The sequence below is a fragment of the Chenopodium quinoa genome, unplaced genomic scaffold, assembly GCF_001683475.1.
Source record: "Chenopodium quinoa cultivar QQ74 unplaced genomic scaffold, ASM168347v1, whole genome shotgun sequence".
NCBI lineage: Eukaryota > Viridiplantae > Streptophyta > Magnoliopsida > Caryophyllales > Amaranthaceae > Chenopodium > Chenopodium quinoa.
The window spans coordinates 3,518,718-3,539,061 of NW_018744991.1; the positions used below are offsets into that span (position 1 = coordinate 3,518,718).

Genomic DNA, 20,344 nt, shown 5'->3' on the forward strand with positions numbered 1-20,344 from the left:
AGTTATTATGATGAAAATAAGTTAATAATATTGTTTACATTTAACAATGTTGAAGAGAATGAACATAGCCCTTAATAATGACCATGAATTAATTGATTGTGGTTCTTTGATTGATGCGAAACATATACGAAGTATAATTTTCCAAAGGTGAATGCATGGTCCATTCTCTAAAAAAGAATGGAAGTGAATGTTCATATTAAAGATTTTTCACGAGCATTAATGATTTAAAAGTGACTCAAGTTGAAAACTCACGTGAGAATTGATAAAAACTCAGTATTTTGCTTGTAACCTAGCTTTTATCAAACAATTCAAGCTCGACTATAATAGAGTCTGCTCAACCAAATGTAGGATAAAGAATCAACCCAATCCAAATTACTCATTAAGTTGGATACATTAGGGCCATTAAAATCATGTAATAACTAAAAGGTTTAACTTTGTCACTTATCGAATGATTTTTTTATTTTTTTTAATTTCACATAAATCAATAGTAAACAAACTTCTCTTGATTGCATCATGCACTCATAATTAATAAAGAGTACTTATAAAGTTATAAACTATACAGTACATCGAGATTAATGTGGTCATATTACTGTATTGTCATTGTGAAAATATGGTCTAAATTAACATATTCATATAAATAGTGTAAAAGATAAAGTATTGGAAGTGTTAAGTACTGTATATGAAAATGGAAAAATAAAAATACGTAGTATATAAATACGGTACTCTATTTTCTCAAATAAAAGCGCTCTTTAAAATTGATTTTCGCATCCAAATATTTCATTCCAGAAGTTCGTCTTCTTCCGCTGTTCTTCTATTCCCACAAATCAAATTCAAGCGACTAGGAATTTCATTATTTTTCCCAGGTATTAAATTAATTCCTTGAAAAATTTTCAATTCTTCAATTCCGTTTCTCTTGGAATCATAATTTGGTAATCTAATCTCAATTCTAGGGTTTATTTCGCTGATTTTATATTAATCATACATCTTTTGCAAATGATTTCCATATATTTTGCTGAATTTGTATGAAATTTTCCCTCTATTTTGCTGTAGGGGTAGTGATTTTGGTTGAAATCTAGGGTTTTGGGGAGTGTTGATTAAAGGTATAGAACTTTATGTCTTTTTTGGGGGGGTCTTGTTTTGGGTGAATTTTCGAGTCTGCAAATCAAATTACTGGTTTTTCGAGTGGAGATTGATTATGTTAAGCTGTGAGAAAATTAGCTGATTTCTTGGTGACGTTGGAAAATTGTGTCATCTTCGTTTTGGTAAATTTGGGTGTTTTTGCAGCTTTTGATTTGTAGGTGAGTATTACAAAGAATGACGACTGCTGCTAGACCTACATGGGCACCTGCCAAGGGTGGCAACGAGCAAGGCGGTACGAGGATTTTTGGCCCGTCTCAAAAGTATTCTTCCAGGGATCTTGCAGCTCATACAAATTTGAAGCCCAGGTATAGATTTACTTTTTTAGCTTTACCTTGTTTGATATAGGCAGGCAGTTAGCAAGGGATAAATACACCCTCTTCCGGCTTTAATTGTCACATTTATAATGTAAGCTATACCATTAGTGTGACCAGTAATTATTGGATGATGGGAGTTTATGAATTACATATATGCTTAATGTGATAGTTTTCTGTTGCTTGATGCTTAAGTATACATGTAGTCGAGCTATGGACTAAGCTGATTAAACGATGGTTTTGTGTTCTTATTGCTGTGTGATTGTGTATGCTTAATGCCATTAATAAATTCTAAGGGTGAATTAGGTGTCCGTGATTGTTGTTTGCTTTATGATCCAGTATTCTTGTGTGGCATGTGGACAGAGTTATGGCCTTAGTATCTGTGAATAGCAGGATCTCCAGATGTTTCATGATATTGTTGATTGACATATTCATTTTAGTTTAAGACAATAATAGTTTGTTTGGAGACGATAATGCTACCTCCTTGTAGCTTGCCCATGTGATGTGTTGCAGTTACTTTTAAAATTTGTGCTTGCAATGATCTACTTTGCACTGCCCCCCTAACCACGGTTTCTGGTTTTAATACAGGAAGGATGGACAGGACTCCCAGGATGAACTTCAGAAGAGGGACCTTCGTGAAGAACTTGAAGAGCGTGAACGAAGGCATTTTTCATCTAAAGACAAATCTTTTGGTGGTAAGAAAGTTTGAGAATAATAGACGTTAGAATCAGTTTGGTTCTTAACCATTGTTTATACAACTTCTGCTCAAGGAGTGTCTTATTGCTTGATTGAATTACTTTCATTTGTCCACTTTCTTGATTTTGTTACGTGTGGTATGCAGAGGATAGAGATCGTAGAAAAGGAAGCCATCTTCTTCTGGAAGGTAGGTGCTGCCTATGTTGGTTTGTTTTGAATTTATAGTTTTCCATTTTATTAATTAATTGATATTAGGATTAATGGGAAAAAATAATTGTGTGCCTGCAGGTTCAAAGAGGGATATTGAAGATCGTATCATTCCTAGAAGTGTAGATGCTGATGACTCTGATGTGGATGTAAAAAGTGACGATGAAAGGTTAGGCAAACTTCCTGTTCAGTTGTTTCTGCTTTTGCCTTCAACTTGCTTTTCATTTATGATGTTACGCAAACTAGTCTGTCTGCTTGTATGTTATTACTTCTTTCGTCTTGCTCATATATAGCCTATGTTAAATGAGAGTGAAAAGGATATATAATTTTATTACTTAGTATAAGCTTCAATTGGTGCTTTATGATTTTCAGTGTGAACACACATACCATGTGCTCTACATCATATTTTAGTTCCATTTGCATCTCTTTTGATGAGAGTATAGATTGTAGCACAAAATACTGTGAGTCTGCAAAGAAAAGAAATTTTATATCATTGTGTTTAAGTTAAACACTTAAATGTATCTGGTTTAGATTTTTTGCGCAGATAAGCGGGTACCTTTTTTTTTGAAAGAAAGGTAGCTCGGACTTGTATTAAATCAATTCAAGCTCCGCTAAAGTCGAAAGACTTTTGAGGGAAGGAACTGATACAAACTAGCACATCACAATTATTAGTACCCCACCTAGGAATGATACTTGCAAATAAATGAAATTAAATTACCACCTAGGAATGATACGTGCAAATAAATGAAATTAAAATTTGCGAAAAACAACTTTTTAAATTCAACATTTTGTGAGAAACTACCTTTTAAATTATTTTTTGTTAGAAACTACCAATTCTGAATTTTTTTTTTTTTTGGTGAAAGATTACCACTCAATATTTTCCGGCATTGACTTCACGTACAAGTCACGTGATTCATTAAATCACTATTTTCTCCCTAATTCTATTCATGAATTCCCTCCCTTTAGTCACTCTTCATCAGCTCCAATTCCCCCAATTTTATTTTCCCCCACCCCCACTCGCTGCCTCTCTCCTCTTACTCCACTAAGAAACTCTTCGTATGCGAGGATACCTCAAGGCCCAAGCACACAACAATTGAGCTTTTCAAGAATTTGACACTACAAATTATAGCAATTGAGTAAGTATTTTCCAATTGTTCAATCATTTTCCCCAAACCGATTCAATTCAATTAGATCGGGGTTTTTCCCTCAAATTCTGAAATTGTACAGATTTTTACCAAATATTCAATTAGTCACGTGTGCAAGTCAACGCCGGAATAGATAGTCATTGGCCGGAAAACATTGAGTGGTAGTCTTTCACCAAAAAGAAAATCATAATTGATAGTTTCTAATAAAAAATAATTTAAAAGGTAGTTTCTCGCAAAATGTTAAAATTAAAAGGTTGTTTCTCGCAAATTTTCCTTAAATATTCCATTCTGTTTAAGATAAAGGTACCTGGTATTGATTTTTTTCCCCTGTTTCTTTTCTTTTTCCTGGGTTTTGAATTCCTCTCTGCCTCTGATATGTGTAATGTGGTGAGAATGCTAAAAAATTTTGTTCAAAAGTGCTGAACTTGAATGAAAGGGTTGCTTCAGCTCTTGATCAAGACTGAAAGTACTTGGCAACATAAATGCTTGTGGATTTTGATTAGAAATTGTTTCTGCAGAAGTTCAAATATATGTGCAGAGCTATTGGACAGATTTTCTTACAATAACATTATGATTGATCAGTTTTTTTTTCCTGTTCGTGCATGAGAAATCTGTTTTGATATGTTGGTTTGATACGTGCTAATTTCCTCTGTTTTTAGTGACGATGATGAGGATGATGATGATGAAGATGAAACTGAAGCGCTTTTAGCGGAGCTTGAACAAATAAAGAAGGAAAGGGCTGAAGAAAAAATGCGAAAGGTGTGATTGTTAAACCTTGAACTAGTTTTTCACACATTGTTATTGTAAATTGATTCTTGAACCTTTGTTTTTCATTTAATGTATCCTTTTATCTGTATATTCTCCCCTTTTTTTGGGTGGGGGGACAATATGCTTGTAGGGGTGTGTTCTTCGCCACTGGTAATGATTAATAAATGTAATGCAACTTTTGACTGAATTGAAATTGATGATACATCTTTGCAGGATCGACAACAACAAGAGGAAGAATTGAAAAACAAAGAAGCAGAACTTATGAGAGGAAACCCTCTAATTAATGTTAATGCTCCGACTAACTTCAATGTTAAAAGAAGGTTAGCTTTGAAAATTCTAGCCAAGTACAAATGATGTGACTACTAGACTGTTACTGTTTTCTGATCTCCTAAGTTATCCTGTATATGTGGTGCAGGTGGGATGATGATGTTGTGTTCAAGAATCAAGCACGTGGTGAGACGAAAGCAACTAAACGCTTCATTAATGATACCATCAGGAGTGATTTCCACAGGAAATTTTTACACAAGTACATGAAGTAAATTGCATTAGCCATTAGATGAAACTACTTTCCTGTATCCATTACAATTTCTTGAAACAGAATGTCGTTATTACCCTGATAGTGCAGTTATGTGATTTGTGAAGCAATGTTTGTGTCCAAATGGCTCGAGCTAGGGGGTTTTTTCTTTTTTTGTTTGGACGGGACAAACTAAGGTTTATTTACTTGTTTGAATGAAAACTTGGTCTCCAGCTATTGTCTTTGGGAATACTGTTTCAATACGAACTCCATATTGTTATTGTACTCACAATCGAGTGGAACTTTTTTAATTGTTTGTGCAATTAGATTTAATCAATGAAAGAAAGAATTGACTAGTAGATGAAGATGAACCCTTATTACTCCGTTCTAAATATAGTTGTTTATTTTTTGGCAGTTTGAATATACAGAGTAATTGTTACTGTATTATCATTTTGACTCGAGTAGAGTTAAAAGTCTTAGTACAACCAATTTAAAAAATGTTTGGGCACCATACAAACTTCAAACGTGGAAGCTTCCATCAAGGATATGTACCACAATATCGTAAGCCCTTTAGTCCCCTAGCATAGAAGCAAATTGGATGTTGCCACCAACCCAAATAGACTCACGGAGGGTATTAGGGACCATGGATCTCGGCAATTTTTATTTCCGGGCGAAAAAAAAAGTCAAAAAATTCTAAAATTGAAGGCTATCCACGCTTTTTGAGGAATTTTTGATATTGCAGGGCTTGGTGGCGAAAAGTCTTGAGATCCTAAAGGATACATCTTAAGGTCATATCAAGCCGTTTGGAACCATATATGACCATTATATGTTGTCAAAAATGTCCATGGTAGGCTTAACTACACGAAATCGGTGCAAATACGAAAACGGGAAAAGTGGTCGTTTTAAGGCAAATTAGATGGTTCCACCCACCAAATTGGACTCCCGGATAATATTAGAGACCATTGTTAACATCTCGGCAATTCTTATTTCCAGACGAAAAAAGGTAAAAAATTCCAAAATTGAACGCTATTAAACACTTTTTTGAGGAATTTTTGATGTTACGGGTCTCGGTGGCGAAAAGTATTGAGATCCTAGGGGATACATCTTGGGGTCATATTTTGACGTTTGGAACCATATATGACCATTTTATGTTGTCAAAAATAACCGTGTTAGGCTTGAGTTCACGAAATCGGTGCAAATACAAAAATGGGTAAATTGACCGTTTTAAGGCAACTTGGATGTTTCCACCCACACAATTGGACTCCCGGAATGTATTAGGGAACATGGTTAACATCTCGGCAATTTTTATTTCTGGGCGAAAAAAAGTCAAAAAATCTAAAATTGAAGGCTATTATCCACGTTTTTTGAGGAAGTTTTGATGTTACTGGTCTTAGTGGCGAAAAGTCTTGAGATCCTAGGGAATACATCTTTGGGTCATATAATAACGTTTGGAACCATATATGACCATTATATGTTGCCAAAAAAGTCTGTGGTAAGCTTGAGTTCACGAAATCGGTGCAAGTACGAAAACGGGTAAATTGACCGTTTGAAGACAAATTGCATGGTTCCAACCACCCAATTGGACTCCCAGAGGCCTGGAGGGTGGTAGGGACCATGGTTAACATCTCGACAATTTTTATTTCCGAACGAAAAAAGGTCAAAAAATTCCAAAATTGAAGGCGTTATTATCCACGCTTTTTGAGGAATTTTTTATATTACGGGCTCGGTGGGTAAAAGTCTTGAGATCCTTGGGAATACATCTTAGGGTCATATAATGACGTTTGGAACCATATTTGACCATTATATGTTGTCAAAATGTCCGTGGTAAGCTTGAGTTCACGAAATCGGTGCAAATACGAAAACGGGTAAATTGACCGTTTTAAGGCAAATTGGATGGTTCCACCCATCCAATTGGATTCTCGGAGGGTGGTAGGGACCATGGTTAACATCTCAGCAATTTTTATTTCTAGCCGAAAAAAGGTCAAAAAAAACTCCAAAATTGAAGGCTATTATCCACGCTTTTAGGGAATTTTTGATCTTACGGGGCTAAGTGGTGAAAATTCTTAAGATAATAGGGGATACATATTAGGGTCATAATGACGTTAAAAACCATATATGACCATTTTATGTTGTCAAAAATGTTCGTGGTAGGCTTGAGTTCACGAAATCGATTCAAGTACGAAAACGGGTAAATTGACCGTTTTAAGGCAAATTGGATGGTTCCACCCACCCAATTGGACTTCCGAAGGGTATTAGGGAACATGGTTAACATCTCGACAATTTTTATTTTCGTGAGAAAAAGGTCAAAAAATTCCAAAGTTGAATGCTATTATCTACGCTTTTTGACAAATTTTTGATGTTACGAGACCTGGTAGCGAAAAGTCTTAGAGATCCTAGGGGATAAATCTTAGAGTCTTATAATGACGTTTGGATCCATATATGACCATTATATATTGTCAAAAACGTCCGTGGTAGGCTTGAGTTCACAAAATCGGTGCAAGTACAAAAACGGTTAAATTGGCCGTTTTAAGGCAACTTGGATGGTTCCACCCACCCAATTGGAATCCCAGAGGGTATTAGGGACCATGGTTAACGTCTCGACAATTTTTATTTTTGGGCGAAAAAGGTCAAAAAAATTCCAAAATTGAAGACTATTATCCACGCTTTTGAGGAATTTTGATGTTACGGGGCTCGGTGGCGAAAAGTCTTAAGATTATAGGGGATACATCTTAGGGTCATATAATGACGTTTAAAACCATATATGACCATTTTATGTTGTCAAAAATGTCCGTGGTAGGCTTGAGTTCACGAAATCGGTGCAAGTACGAAAACGGGTAAATTGACCGTTTTAAGGCAAATTGGATGGTTTTACCCACCCAATTGGACTCCCGGGGGGTATTAGGGACCATGGTTAACATCTCGGCAAGTAAGAAAATTCCAAAACTAAAGGCTATTATTATCCACGCTTTTTGAGAAAGTTTTGATGTTACGGGGCTCGGTGGCGAAAAGTCTTTAGATCCTAGGGGATACATCTTAGGGTCATATAATGACGTTTGGAACCGTATATGACCATTATATGTTGTCAAAAATATCCGTGGTAAAATGGTTTTAGTACGAAAACGGGTAAATTGACCGTTTTAAGGCAAATTGGATGGTTTCATCCACCCGCCCAATTGGACTCCAGAAAGGTATTAGGGACCATAGTTAAAATCTCGGCAATTTTCATTTTTCGGATGAAAAAAGGTCAAAATATTCCACAATTGATGGCTAATTGTTTGTGGAACTTTTCTAATTGTTTGTGCAAGTAGATTTAATCAATGAAAGAAAGAATTGACTAGTAGATGAAGATGATCCCTTATTACTCCGTTCTATATATAATTGTGTTCTTTTTTTTTTTTTTTTTTTTTTTTTTTGGCAGTTTGATTTATAATTGTTACTGCATTTGCATTTTGACTCGAGTAGAGTTAAGTCGTTGTAAAACCAGTTTAAAAAATGTTTGGGCACCATACAAACTTCAAACATGAAAGCTTCAATCAAGGATGTACCACAATATCATACGCCCTTTAGTCCCCTAGCATAGAAGCAAGTTACAGATAATTAAAATAAGTAAACACAATTTATCAACATTGGAAAACTTGTAAAACAAATAATACATTTGTATTCTTATGATTTCTTTACAACATAAGTTTGGAAGGACCTCGATTCGAATGGCTTTAGCCTTTAAGTACAACAAAAATGGGAGACCTGAATACCACTCAAACTGTCAAAAATTGAAAACAGACTATGAAATGAATAATACAAATTTACAAATGCACTGCCTTAAAATTACAACAACAATGATCGACACAGCTTTCAATCAAGTTGCCAAATAAATTATCCTCCCAAAAATGAATCATATTTTCTGAGCAATGTGTTCCTGGAAATCATGTACTAGACAGACTGGTATGAGTAGATCAGCCATTGTTCATAACTGAGGGCGGTACTCAGATGGAATCTGAATTTGAATTTACTCACTACTCTTCTCCTTTGTTTCCATTGTTTCGTTCAGCACAAACTCAGCATACAAGTCTTTAAGGGCGATAACAACGGTTGTTATTAAAGGTCCCATTATTGCTCCCTGCATCACAGAAGAAACATTGATTCAGTATGAGAGAAATACCAACCCTAACCTGCTAGCCACATAGGACTTGAAAGCAAGATTTAAGCACCAAAACCTAAATGGAAAGATAAGCCATCACAATGGCACATTCACGAAAATTAAATCCACATAAAGCCAATGAATCAGCAATGAGCAGATCAGTATTTCAAACTATTGCTGCAACTTTAATACGAACTAGAATTGTAATTTATGTCTCCGACTCGTTTGATAACATTATCTTCACATCTGTTACCTCATAAGTAAATGGGTGATTTTCTACGACACAAAAACCTCCAGGGTTCAAAATCATAAAATCACTTAAAACTAATGATCATAAACTCAAAACACACTATGCAATTTATGAAAAACTAGATTCCCCTACAGAAAATGCAACAGTTTGAGTTGATTATGACAGTTGACATGCATATAGCTGATAAGCTAGTTGGTAAATCAGTAACAAGATATGAAGATGCATTAGAAGAATTCCACCCCGAATTTAGTTTTACCTCAACAGCAGACGGGAACAATGCCACTCCACCGATAATGCTAAGCCCGGTAAGGTATGGACTATGACCAGGTATATCCTCCAGGATCTCAGAAGCCCCATAATCCAAGAGCACATTATGAATTACTGATAAACAAATTGCCAGTATGTATTTACCCTCTAATGCAAACTGTACAGCAGCAGGGACAGTTGCTACAAATGGCGGGAAAAGGGGCAACAAAGGACTAATGAATGCAAGTAATGTGGACATATACAAGAAATGAATGGAGAACAGCCTAAACAGAAGCCAAGTTAAACAACCCTGAACAAAAGCAATCTCAGCAGTTGCAAGCATAACCCCGGAAATTGCCTTATCAATAACTTCAACACACCGAGTTCTAGTTGCATTCGAGACAGGAAGCAATTGCATCACTTGCTCAGTAACACCTCCAGAATCCGATGTAATAAGGTAATACAAAACCCAAAAGAATACCATTGACTGCGATATAAAGTTAATAAAACCTGCAGCTCCAGAGACGATTGATCCAACAATAGTAAACATAAACTTAGCACCTCCACCAAGAACAGACTTACTACTTGAAAACACACGCTGTCCAACATCGAGTCCTTGCACAGCAAAACCCTTCACCTTCTCAACTAAATCAACCCGACTAGCAATTAGCTCCCTAGCAATAGCATCAATATCAGTATAAATATCCCACCACTCTCGATCCTTAAACTTCATCCTCAAACTTATAAGCTTCTCAGCATAAGGAGAAGGCGACATCAACTCAGTAGACCGGCCAGTTGCATTAGCCGGCTTAATCACATAATGCTTGATACCGGCCACAAACTCCGTCATATTATACTGCATTGCCAACCCATCAATCTGTTCTGAAACAGTGTCATAAAACTTAGTAGTATACCTATCAACCATCCCAGGAACATCATTCTCTTCCATCCATTTCTTAAACCCAATTCTTTCAGCATAATTACTTTCCTCTACATGAGATTTCAACCCGAAAACGGCATCCCTACCTTCCACCCCAATCTTATACGAAAAGAAAATAACACAAGCTAAGAACCCAACAATCATCACAACAATCAAACCAATTGCAACAATAGTTTCCAATCTCTTCAAAATTCCACGACTAAAGAAAGCACTAACCCTACTTCTCCTAAAACTCTGACTTCTAAAACTAGAAACAGCATCCATTGTAGAATCAACACTATTAGCCCTAAACAAAAACCCAAACCCTAAAATCCCAATTGCCCCAAAAACCCCAAATCGTTCATAAACCAAAACAAAAATACTAAAAGACAACAACCACCTTAACCACCGGAAAAACCCACTTCTCCGGAGACGATTTCGGCGACGTTCATCGGAATCCGACTTCTTCTCCTTCCTTTTGAACACAAGCTCTCGGATCTCAACGATTGTACCAACGAAAACCCGGAAAATCGAAACGGGTATTGCGAGAATCGTTTCGGTAAAACCCTTTTGCAACGGATCTTTCCAGAACAAAACTAGGGTTCGTTGAATCCCACGTAAAGGGATTGAGCAAAGGACGGCCCATTGAAGGGGGCGAAGGTAGCCTTCGAGGAGCCGGAAAACGCCGTAAACTGTTAGGAGAGAGAAAAGGAGGAAGGCGTGTGCCATGGCTATGTACATGGCTAGCCGGACTTGGGGGTCACCGGAGAGAGATGAATGAGACGGAGGCGGCGCGTGGGAGTCACGCGCCGCCGTAGACGGTGGTGGAGGTGGTGGGGAGGTGGGTTTTCGGAGAGAAGCTGATCGGAACATGTCTTGCCAAGGTGGGGTGGAGGAGGAAGAAGAAGGGTCATTTGGGTCTGAATATGGGACAAGTTCCATTTAGGAAAGATGATGATCAAATTGGTGGAAAGATTGAATTTTTTTGATGGAGAAATGAAAAAAAGTAGGAGAGAGAAAATTAATACTTTTTTCCCAATTTAACGGGTGGAATTTGATTGGGTGGATATAATAAAATGTTTATAATATTGGGATTAATTAATTAATGATCTTCAGTTTCTTTGTTTAAAAAAAAATATCTTTGCTTCTTTTTGTTTGTCACATTTGCATTTGCACAATTTTAAAATTCAACAATTTGTAATTTATATGGAAAAAACAGGAATTTAACAAGTTATCACATTTATATGAACAAGAATTATTCATAGTTAAAGTTTTTTACTGATTTTTAAAGGAAAATGTGAGAGTAATGTATAATATATATACGTAGTATTTTTGTAAGTTAATAATACTCTATATTTAATAGGAATTTAATAATTTAAGAGGTTGGAAATTATTGATTAAGGAAGAGACAAAAAGATTGATTTTATTATGTGAGGAGTTGATAGAGGAGAGATTGGTTTGATTGTTTATTTTTTGGTGGGGGAAAGTGGTTGATGTAGATATTAGGCTTTTTGAATATCTTATAATGATGTTTCGTTGTCTAAATTTATTAAGGGTTTAATCTAGTCTAATTATCTTTTTTCATAGCTAAGCTAACCTTCATTAATCAATTAGTATTATCAGAAAGCTCACATGCCTAAGCTTAAGCATTCAGCAACTCAGCATCATATATCACTTGTAATCATCATAAAATGCAAGAAAATAACTTACAAATAAGTGTATTATATCCCTTTTCCCCAAATAGTAAGCTGCAAAATTGTCAATTTTTGTAGAGTTCTTAAGTTATAATTAAGATAACTCCGTTTTATTATTGTTATACTATATGATCATAGAATAACGTCATCTAGTCAATTAAGTTAATTGATAAAGTCTTGGAGGTGTATATTTAACAATACGTAAAATCAAGTTATGTTAAATTATTTAAGTAAAATGATGAATCATGCTACATGAATTAGTAAGTGAATCTTTTATGTACTCTTTTTTTCAAGCATGAAGTATTAAAGTATATATGTTTGTTTCAGGAAATTAAACAAGAACAAGTAACAGAATAAGGGGAATTTGATCAGTAAATTTTACCTCTAATGCAGAAGGGAACAAAGTCATGCCTCCAATGATGCTAACACCAGTAAGATAGGTGCTATAACCGGGCACAGATTCTGCGATTTCGAATGCTCCAAAATCCAACACCAATATATGAGTTATGCAGAAGCTGATTGCCAAAAAATATCTTCCATCCAAAACTAACTCTACAGCTCCAGGCAATGTCGGAAGCCAAGCAGGAAAAATTGGAAGCAAAGGGTTGATAAAAGCAAGCATAGTTGACATGTAAACAAAATGTACCGAAAATAGCCTATAAAGAAGCCAAGTAAAACACCCCTGAAAGAAGGCAATCTCTGCTGTTGCCAAAAGCACTCCTGATATAGCATTGTTTAAGGCCTCGACACATCGGTCTTTGACGTGTTTTTGAAGGGGAAGAACCTTCATTACTTGCTCAGTCACCCCACTAGAATCTGATGTCAGAAGGTAGTACAACACCCAGAAAAATACTACTGATTGTAGCAGAAATTGCATTATTCCTGCTGCTCCTGAGACCATTACATGTCCTATGTACAGCAGAAAATGTGCACTTCCATCTAGGAGGAACTTGCTGTTTGTCAGTACCCAGAACCATAAATCCATCCCTTGAGTTGCAAGGCATTTCGCCTTATTAAGAACCGGCTTCTCCATCAGATTTCTAAGCTTAAAGGTGTACTTTCTTGCCTGGGGAGGGCCAAAGAAAATGGATGAATTTTCAGGGAAATCATCACTATATGGAGTGATGGCAAAATGCTTGATTACTTCTATGAATTCTGATAAGTTGTATTTATACGCGAATTTATCAATCTGGTGTAATAATGTCTCGTAGCATTCAGAAGTGTACCAATCCATCAACTCCATGGCATGATTCTCCTGTATCCATTTCTTAATGAAGATGTTCTCTGCATAGTTGCTCTCTTCAATTTGGAATTTTATCGAAATCACTGCATCTTTTCCCTCGGCTCCAATTTGGTAAGTGAAGAACATCAAACCAGCTAAACTTCCGATGATCATTCCGATAATTAGTCCTACTGCTAGGATTGTTTTCAGCCTGCTTAATATCCCCTGACTAACAACCCTGCTAATCTTATCAAGATTAGGATTATTTACCTTGTTTTGTTGTGTACAAGTATTGCTCCTTTGGCGAAAACTGTCACTTCTTAATGAAGAAACTGCAGAGATTGTTGAAGTTGAGAGATTCGAGCTGAGCATGAAGCCTAATCCAATGAGAGTGAAGGCCCCAAATCTTCCAATCTGCTCATAAGCAAACACGAAGAGACTGAACGAAACCAGCCTTCGGACCAACCTTATGAAGCCATTTTTTTCTGGCCTTACATCTTTGAGCTTGTTCTCTCCGTAGAAAACCCAAGAAAATACATCGCGAGCATCAATTAATGTTCCTGCAAAAGCTCGTAAAATTGCCACTGGTACTGCTAAAATTGCATCAGTTAGTCCTGCTTCAAGAGGCTCGGACCAGAACTCAACAAGGGTGTCTTGGATTCCCCTTAAAGGAATCGAGCAAAGGGATGCCCATATAATTGGTCTTATGTATTCTTCGAGCAATTTGGAGACTCCGTAGGATAGAGAAATCAGAACTGTGACTGCTGCTTGTCCTAAGGTAACATAGACTGCAACCCATATCCAAGCATCAGAAGCAAAACAACTTTTTTGCTTAGCTTCTATCTTTTCAATAATTCTTTCTGAAGTCTCTGAAGTGCTTCCTGTAACATTTCTTTCATCAGTTGACACTTCTACGAGTTTAGAGTCTACTAGAATATCATGTCCTGCCTTCTCTGTAGCTGCTGCACTATCCTCGGCGATTGGATTTTGGTTTCGAGAAGATAAATCAGGCCTGCTGAACGAAGCAGTCCGAAACATGACTTGCCAAGGGACAGATGAAGAGTTTTCTGAATTCAGGTTGAGGCTGCTGGAAGGATTATGATCTAGTGAATAAGAACGCAACCCACGAATCTGCATTTTTGCAAGGAATTATGCCTTTGGTTAGTGTTATGTTCCTTCTCAATTTGATCCTGGAGGTAAGACAACTAGACAAGTTACATGACTAAATACGAAGTTCTAGTCATGTAGAACTCATAGTTACCTCATCTAAGTGCAGTAAATATATCAAGTTTTCGACTTTTTTAAAAATTAAACTAGCTAGGAACAAATTCAGTATTTCATAGAAATCAAACTAACAAATGGTAGCTTGTTCTTGTAATTTGCTGTCAATTATCAATCCTAAACTAGTAGGCTTGCTTAGGCTCAATTTCGGTCTATATAGTTATGAAAGTTGTGTGTGTTTTCAAAACAGGACAGAAAAAGAGAATAGAAAGAAATTATTTAAGAAGTGATAAACATTTTGAATTCAAAGACATGTTGAGACTGAAATCATTTACATAGATAGAAAATAAGATCAACCCTTTAAAATGTTATGAAAAGTGTTATGAAGTAGCTAGTACTACTAACTCTAGTATATAATGTTAGCCTACAAAGATGTACCTCAGAAGAACATGAACTTTTGCCAGCTGCTTCTGGTACATAAATCGCGCTTAATCCTTGTGTTTGCAAAGCATGATCCTTAGGAGATAGTACATGATCAGTTGTTTCAGTGTCAGAAAAAGGATCGGATTTAGGCATACGAAACGATGCAGATTGAAACATCTCCCTCCATGGGACAGTACTGCTACATGACTCCATATATCTATTAGATACATTACAAGAATGAGCCCATTTTTGGCTTGTTTTTTAAATTTTTTCTCTAGAAATTTTGGGTTCTGTAGTTTTAGTATATTGTGGTAGTATATATATATATATATACAGTACACAAGAAAAAATAATTTGTTCCGCCTACAACTTGACAAGATGATGTTTATCAAGAATTTTCCTTTTTGGATCTTACTAGGAAGTAAATGATTTTCATATGCTAAAAGTAGGTAGATCATTGTTTTTTCATACATCTCTAAGATGGCCTAATTTATATCAATACTACTTAATCATATTGCTTAATTACTGTATCAGATTATGGAACACTTAGATGAACAAAAGATGATTAATCTTGTTACAAGTGGTCCGAATTTGACCTTGGCTGACTAATCTAGTTGATACTCGCTATTTATGTATATCTATACACATCAACACAATAATTAGTCTGGTGGGCTACTCCATCTATTGTCAATTAGTTTTATAATGCAACCTTTCTAAGCTCATATTCAAGTTTATTGTCATGAAATAAATCTCATTCAGACTAGTAGTCCAATCTAATGAGCTATCCCAAGATCTCCAACCATTACTGGACTTGTACGTGATTAGACTCTCGATTTAGCACGACCAAAAATTTGAGCATGGACAAAACTAGGGGTAGCACCGTAGCATGTACTTGGATACATTGTTTAGCCATTGATAGATCACTATATATCTATTCTAAAAATTCAACTATCATCTAATACAAAATTCTTCAGCAGTGGTAACTTTTTGTTCTTGTATTTTAATCTGACATCATGATTGTGCAATCTTAAATTTTACCTTTTGGTTTTAATAAGCTCGCTCAGAAGTTATTCCTTTGTCATCTTAGGAATTTTCTACGAAACTTCCATTATAATATTGGAACAATCAGCTAATATTGCATTAGTAGTTACTCATACGTAACGAATCATGCATCATTGTACATATAGTGGCCAACTGCTTCCATAAGTTAGGTTATTAATTTTTTATTAATCGCTAGTTAGGTTTCATGAAAATGGATACGGAATTGAATTATGAAATTTGGATTATGGAATTATTAGTTGAATTGGATCTAGTTCGGGTTTAAGTAGTATAGTTTTCTTAGTTTAATTCCCTAGTGTGGTGCATTGCATGCCTTACATAAAAGATGATTATGTATAGATCAAGTCGGTTGGATGTAAAGCTAGGCCAACTCACAAACATCCAAGATTAGTGCTTCATGACTATTAACATGCATAACAGCATAAATCAAACTGTTTGCAGACGTTATTGATCAAGTGTGAGTTAATGTCTAATTTTTTGCACTTTTGGAAACTCAACTTGCCAAAACAAAGTGAATTAAAATATATAAAGTGAATTAAAATATAGTTAGATTAATTTTAAAGATAGCACTAAGCCGGACTAGCCGTGTATCACCACATCCCATCACCAAAAAAAAAAAAATTGTTGTTGTGTGTGCATGCCGACCTAGGCTGCCTTTATTCGGGAGCACGACAAGGAATAGCACAACCTAGCACGACACGATAAAACTCACTAAAATAATAAAAAAAAAAAAAAAAAATAATAAAAAAAAAAAGGCTTTAGCATGACACTTAGGTCATCTGCCTGGACTAGTTAACCCCAAATCACATTGGCTTGGCACGACCCATAACCATCTTTATTTAACACTTCATAAATAAATTGACAATAATGGATGAATAGAATAAATATAATTGTGTGTATATTCTCTATCATTAATCGTACACTTATCCTACCAACAATTTGACAGTTAAGTAATCAATCAGTCTAGAAGAAGAGTTTTAGTAGTACATCTAGATGATCAAAGATGGCAAGAATTGATTCTTTTCCGGAGGCTAATGTATGCGAGTACCCGATAGCCGAGAGCCATGGCTAGAAGGATCCAAACTTCTTGCAAGCCACCATTTAAATTGACGGTGTCAAAGGAAGGGGAGCTCTGCAGAGGCCTACATCCTCCACTGCTTTCACACTCGTATAGTTGGTCACCTGAGTATTGCACTTTCAATAGTAACCTAAATCCGTAGTACATAAACGATACGTACTTCAACCATCTCATAAACTTTGGTATATGCTGCAACGATAACAATAACAATAAATCAGTATATATTACTACCAAATTATGATACACAATACACGTTGCAAGAGGTCTAGGTGTATGTAACGTAACCTTTATTTTTTAACTTGTTTAAGACGAGTATTTAATATTTGAAAAGACTGGAATTAAAGTTACATACCTGAACATAATAGCCTCCAGTGAGAAGAAACAACATTAGTATCAATGAAGCAATCATTCCTGACCTTTTAATACTCAAAACTGCTGCTCCGAAAAGCTCTCCAGCCCCCTAATCGATTGCACCAAAAAACAAGTACATTCATCGAAACTCAGTAGTTAATACTAAGTAAATCAACATTCAAAAGAGAACGCGATAAATTAATTCTATGTTTAGTTAAAGTTCAGCTTACTTGACTAGTAAACGCGATGAGTAAGATGGCAAAGAGGGTAAGGAAAAAGCACTCTACGGTTCTCTTGAACCCGGCCATGAAGTAAACGATGGACATGAAGCAAGTAGGGTAGAGTATATGAGCTAACAAATCACTGAGTGTGCTACAAACATAGTACACACTTAGTCTGTACATGTCTGCTTTTCGTTCTTTAACCAAGTAAATCTTCTCAAAAGGGAATACATAAACTGCTCCAAAAATCGACGAGGATGTCCAAAAAATGCATATGTAGAACATCAAACCAACCTAGACAAATTAAATTAAAAATTTTCTCAAGGTAAAACATATTGATAATTGTATATAAACCAGTTTTAAAGATATTATTGTAGGAAATACATTTCATATTCTTAACAAAAACTAGGATAATCATAAGTACATGTACCTGATCTCTTAGTTGAGCCTCAGTTTCACTCTTCGATTTCCACCAAAGAAGGCCTAATAAGAGTGCTACTCCAAGTGCCTGAAGTAATCTCAACTTGTCAAAATAATCCCTCCATCTTTCTTTGAATGTTCTCTTAAACAAAATACAGAACTGGTCACACCAAGTCATGGACCAGTCCTTTTTTACTTGGATGGCTATTCGAAGATGCTCCGGTATGCTTGACAGTCTATGATTTTCTTCCTTTTCTTTCGGCTCCAGGAGCATCTTGTACTTGACTTGAATGTACTGCCATTTGAACAAACAAAAGCAATCATGATGTACACTTTACAAGTACATTAATTTATCCAAAAATCAAAAATGTAACAGAGTTTTTGCAAGAGTTATGTACTTTCAGAACAGCCTTGTCAGATACAGGGGAGCCATTTTCCTTCTTCACCTCATCAGGAACAGTAATGCCATTTACTTGTCCGGTAGCAAGATCGAGCAAGAATTCTGCAGGATTCATTGGTATCTCTGGAGTGAACCTTAAAGACGAGAAGTAGTCCATGGTTTCCCAAGCTTTGCCATAATATACAGGATATCCTTCTGATAGCAGGAGAATTTTGTCGAACATATGAAACATTCTACTCGAAGGCTGGTGAATCGTTGTGATTATTGTCCTTCCTGCCTATCATTAGCAAAAATGTATGCATATGTCACAAACCAATGCTATATTGTGATTGAGCTAGAGTATATACTTGAGAAATTTTCTACAAGCTAAGTTAGCTATTTGTAAAATTGCTTGATGTGAAATAAGAACCTTAGCAAGGCCTTGAAGAATTTGAACTAGCCTATTGGCAGATGTTGAATCAAGTCCTGAAGTTGGTTCATCGAGCAATAGCAAAGATGGATCGACTAGAATCTCATAACCTATGCTTGTTCGTTTTCTTTCACCTCCTGATATTCCTCTGACTAGCCCTCCTCCAACTCTTGTATGACGGCATCTACATCAAAAGAACAATATCAATCACAAAATCATCATACATTGAAATAATTGCATATACATGTAGGTTAATGTATGATCAGTCACATATATTCTTAAAAAGATAGACCTTTCAAGGCCGAGTTCTTTGATAATCATTTCAACCCTTTGGTACTTCTGTTTCTTGCTCATATTGCTTGGAAGCCTCAAGTATGCCGCGAAAACTAAGGTTTCTTCAACACTCAGCTGTGGAAACAGCACATCATCCTGTGTCACAAACCCGATTCTGTAGAAGATATTGAGAGTACTCATTAAGAATGTACTACTATTACTGGCCTACAATGATCAGATCATAAATCCTAGAAGTTACTGACTAACCTCCTCTTAAGAGCAGCAATGTAAGGAATGCTGTTGTAAGTTACAGTTCCTCTGACATTTTCCTGCAGTCGACCCCCGATGATTTTAAGTAAGGTGGTCTTACCACTACCAGAAGGACCCATAAGAGCCAGAATTTCACCAGGGCCAATGCTTCCTGTTATGCCCTTCAATATTTGCTTATAATTGTCATGTTCTGTATTGAGTTGTGAGGCCATTTTCGATACCACTGCTTTTACTGGGTTTGCTGTTGATCCCTGATTGTATCTTACCTTGTATTCAACATCTTCAAACTTTGAAAAACGAAAAAAAAAAGAAGTTAAAGCAAATGGTTAACTCCATATTGCAGTTAACTGTTAGTAGGGTTTCTATTGATGATCATGTATGTTAAGTACCTTGAGATATATCGAAAGAGGACGGTCCACTGAAGGCGAAGAATCATCTTCTATGATGATTTCAGAACTCCTGTTCCTGAGATAGGCTTGTGACATGAAGTCTATGTTATGACCAAACCCATTGCTTCCTGCAATCTGCATTGAACCAATTTTTACTGATGTCATGTCCTCGATTTCGTCCTGATTCCTAATCTCCATCTTTTTTGTGATTTAACAAGAAATTTTTTAGCCTAAACTAAAAGTAAAATTGTATCATACTATCAGAGCATTATTTTCAATCTAACATAATGTTAAGTCAACTGTAATCAACCAAAACATGAACTATATATCAAAGATGTGTTAAAAGTTGGTGAACATCATCTTTTTCATGCTCTTAGCTATTTCTTTTTTCTCATAATTAATTTTTATCAGCTTCTTGAATTGCATCCTTCAAAGGTTTAACAAAGAATGCCAAGAACATGACTTTTAAAACTTTCAAGCTAAACAAAAATGCAACTAACAAAGGCATTTCTAATTGATACACAGAAGATGTATAGTAGAAGCATCATCACAAGCATGCAACAATTAAGACTTTTTATCA

At 35.9% G+C, this 20,344-nt stretch overlaps 3 protein-coding genes across 4 annotated transcripts; 1 reads left to right on the forward strand and 2 right to left on the reverse strand.

Annotated features, from left to right (window-relative positions):
• The first annotated feature begins 720 nt into the window (after positions 1-720).
• Positions 721-5,140, forward strand: LOC110707038 (protein CWC15 homolog). The gene is made up of 8 exons (XM_021885061.1): positions 721-863; positions 1,285-1,445; positions 2,040-2,146; positions 2,293-2,334; positions 2,436-2,523; positions 4,159-4,258; positions 4,481-4,587; positions 4,683-5,140. The coding sequence occupies exons 2-8, from the start codon at positions 1,315-1,317 to the stop codon at positions 4,804-4,806; spliced, it is 699 nt and encodes a 232-aa protein (XP_021740753.1). The 5' UTR covers positions 721-863; positions 1,285-1,314; the 3' UTR covers positions 4,807-5,140.
• Positions 5,141-8,378: 3,238 nt separating this feature from the next.
• LOC110707039 lies at positions 8,379-15,182 on the reverse strand. Of its 2 annotated transcripts, XM_021885062.1 has the most exons (3): positions 14,910-15,182; positions 12,411-14,381; positions 8,379-8,898 (listed from the first exon to the last, which is right to left on the reverse strand). In XM_021885062.1, exons 1-3 carry the CDS (start codon positions 15,105-15,107, stop codon positions 8,788-8,790), a joined length of 2,280 nt encoding a protein of 759 aa, XP_021740754.1. In that variant the 5' UTR covers positions 15,108-15,182; the 3' UTR covers positions 8,379-8,787. The 2 variants fall into 2 exon arrangements, with proteins under 2 accessions (XP_021740754.1, XP_021740755.1); XM_021885063.1 differs by lacking the exons at positions 12,411-14,381; positions 14,910-15,182 and adding an exon at positions 9,426-11,453.
• A 1,298-nt stretch (positions 15,183-16,480) lies between these two features.
• LOC110706741 (ABC transporter G family member 26-like) lies at positions 16,481-20,055 on the reverse strand. Its single transcript, XM_021884697.1, has 9 exons — positions 19,765-20,055; positions 19,373-19,662; positions 19,125-19,280; positions 18,833-19,016; positions 18,422-18,700; positions 18,034-18,318; positions 17,613-17,897; positions 17,384-17,491; positions 16,481-17,220 (listed from the first exon to the last, which is right to left on the reverse strand). Exons 1-9 carry the CDS (start codon positions 19,960-19,962, stop codon positions 16,951-16,953), a joined length of 2,055 nt encoding a protein of 684 aa, XP_021740389.1. The 5' UTR covers positions 19,963-20,055; the 3' UTR covers positions 16,481-16,950.
• Positions 20,056-20,344: the final 289 nt, after the last annotated feature.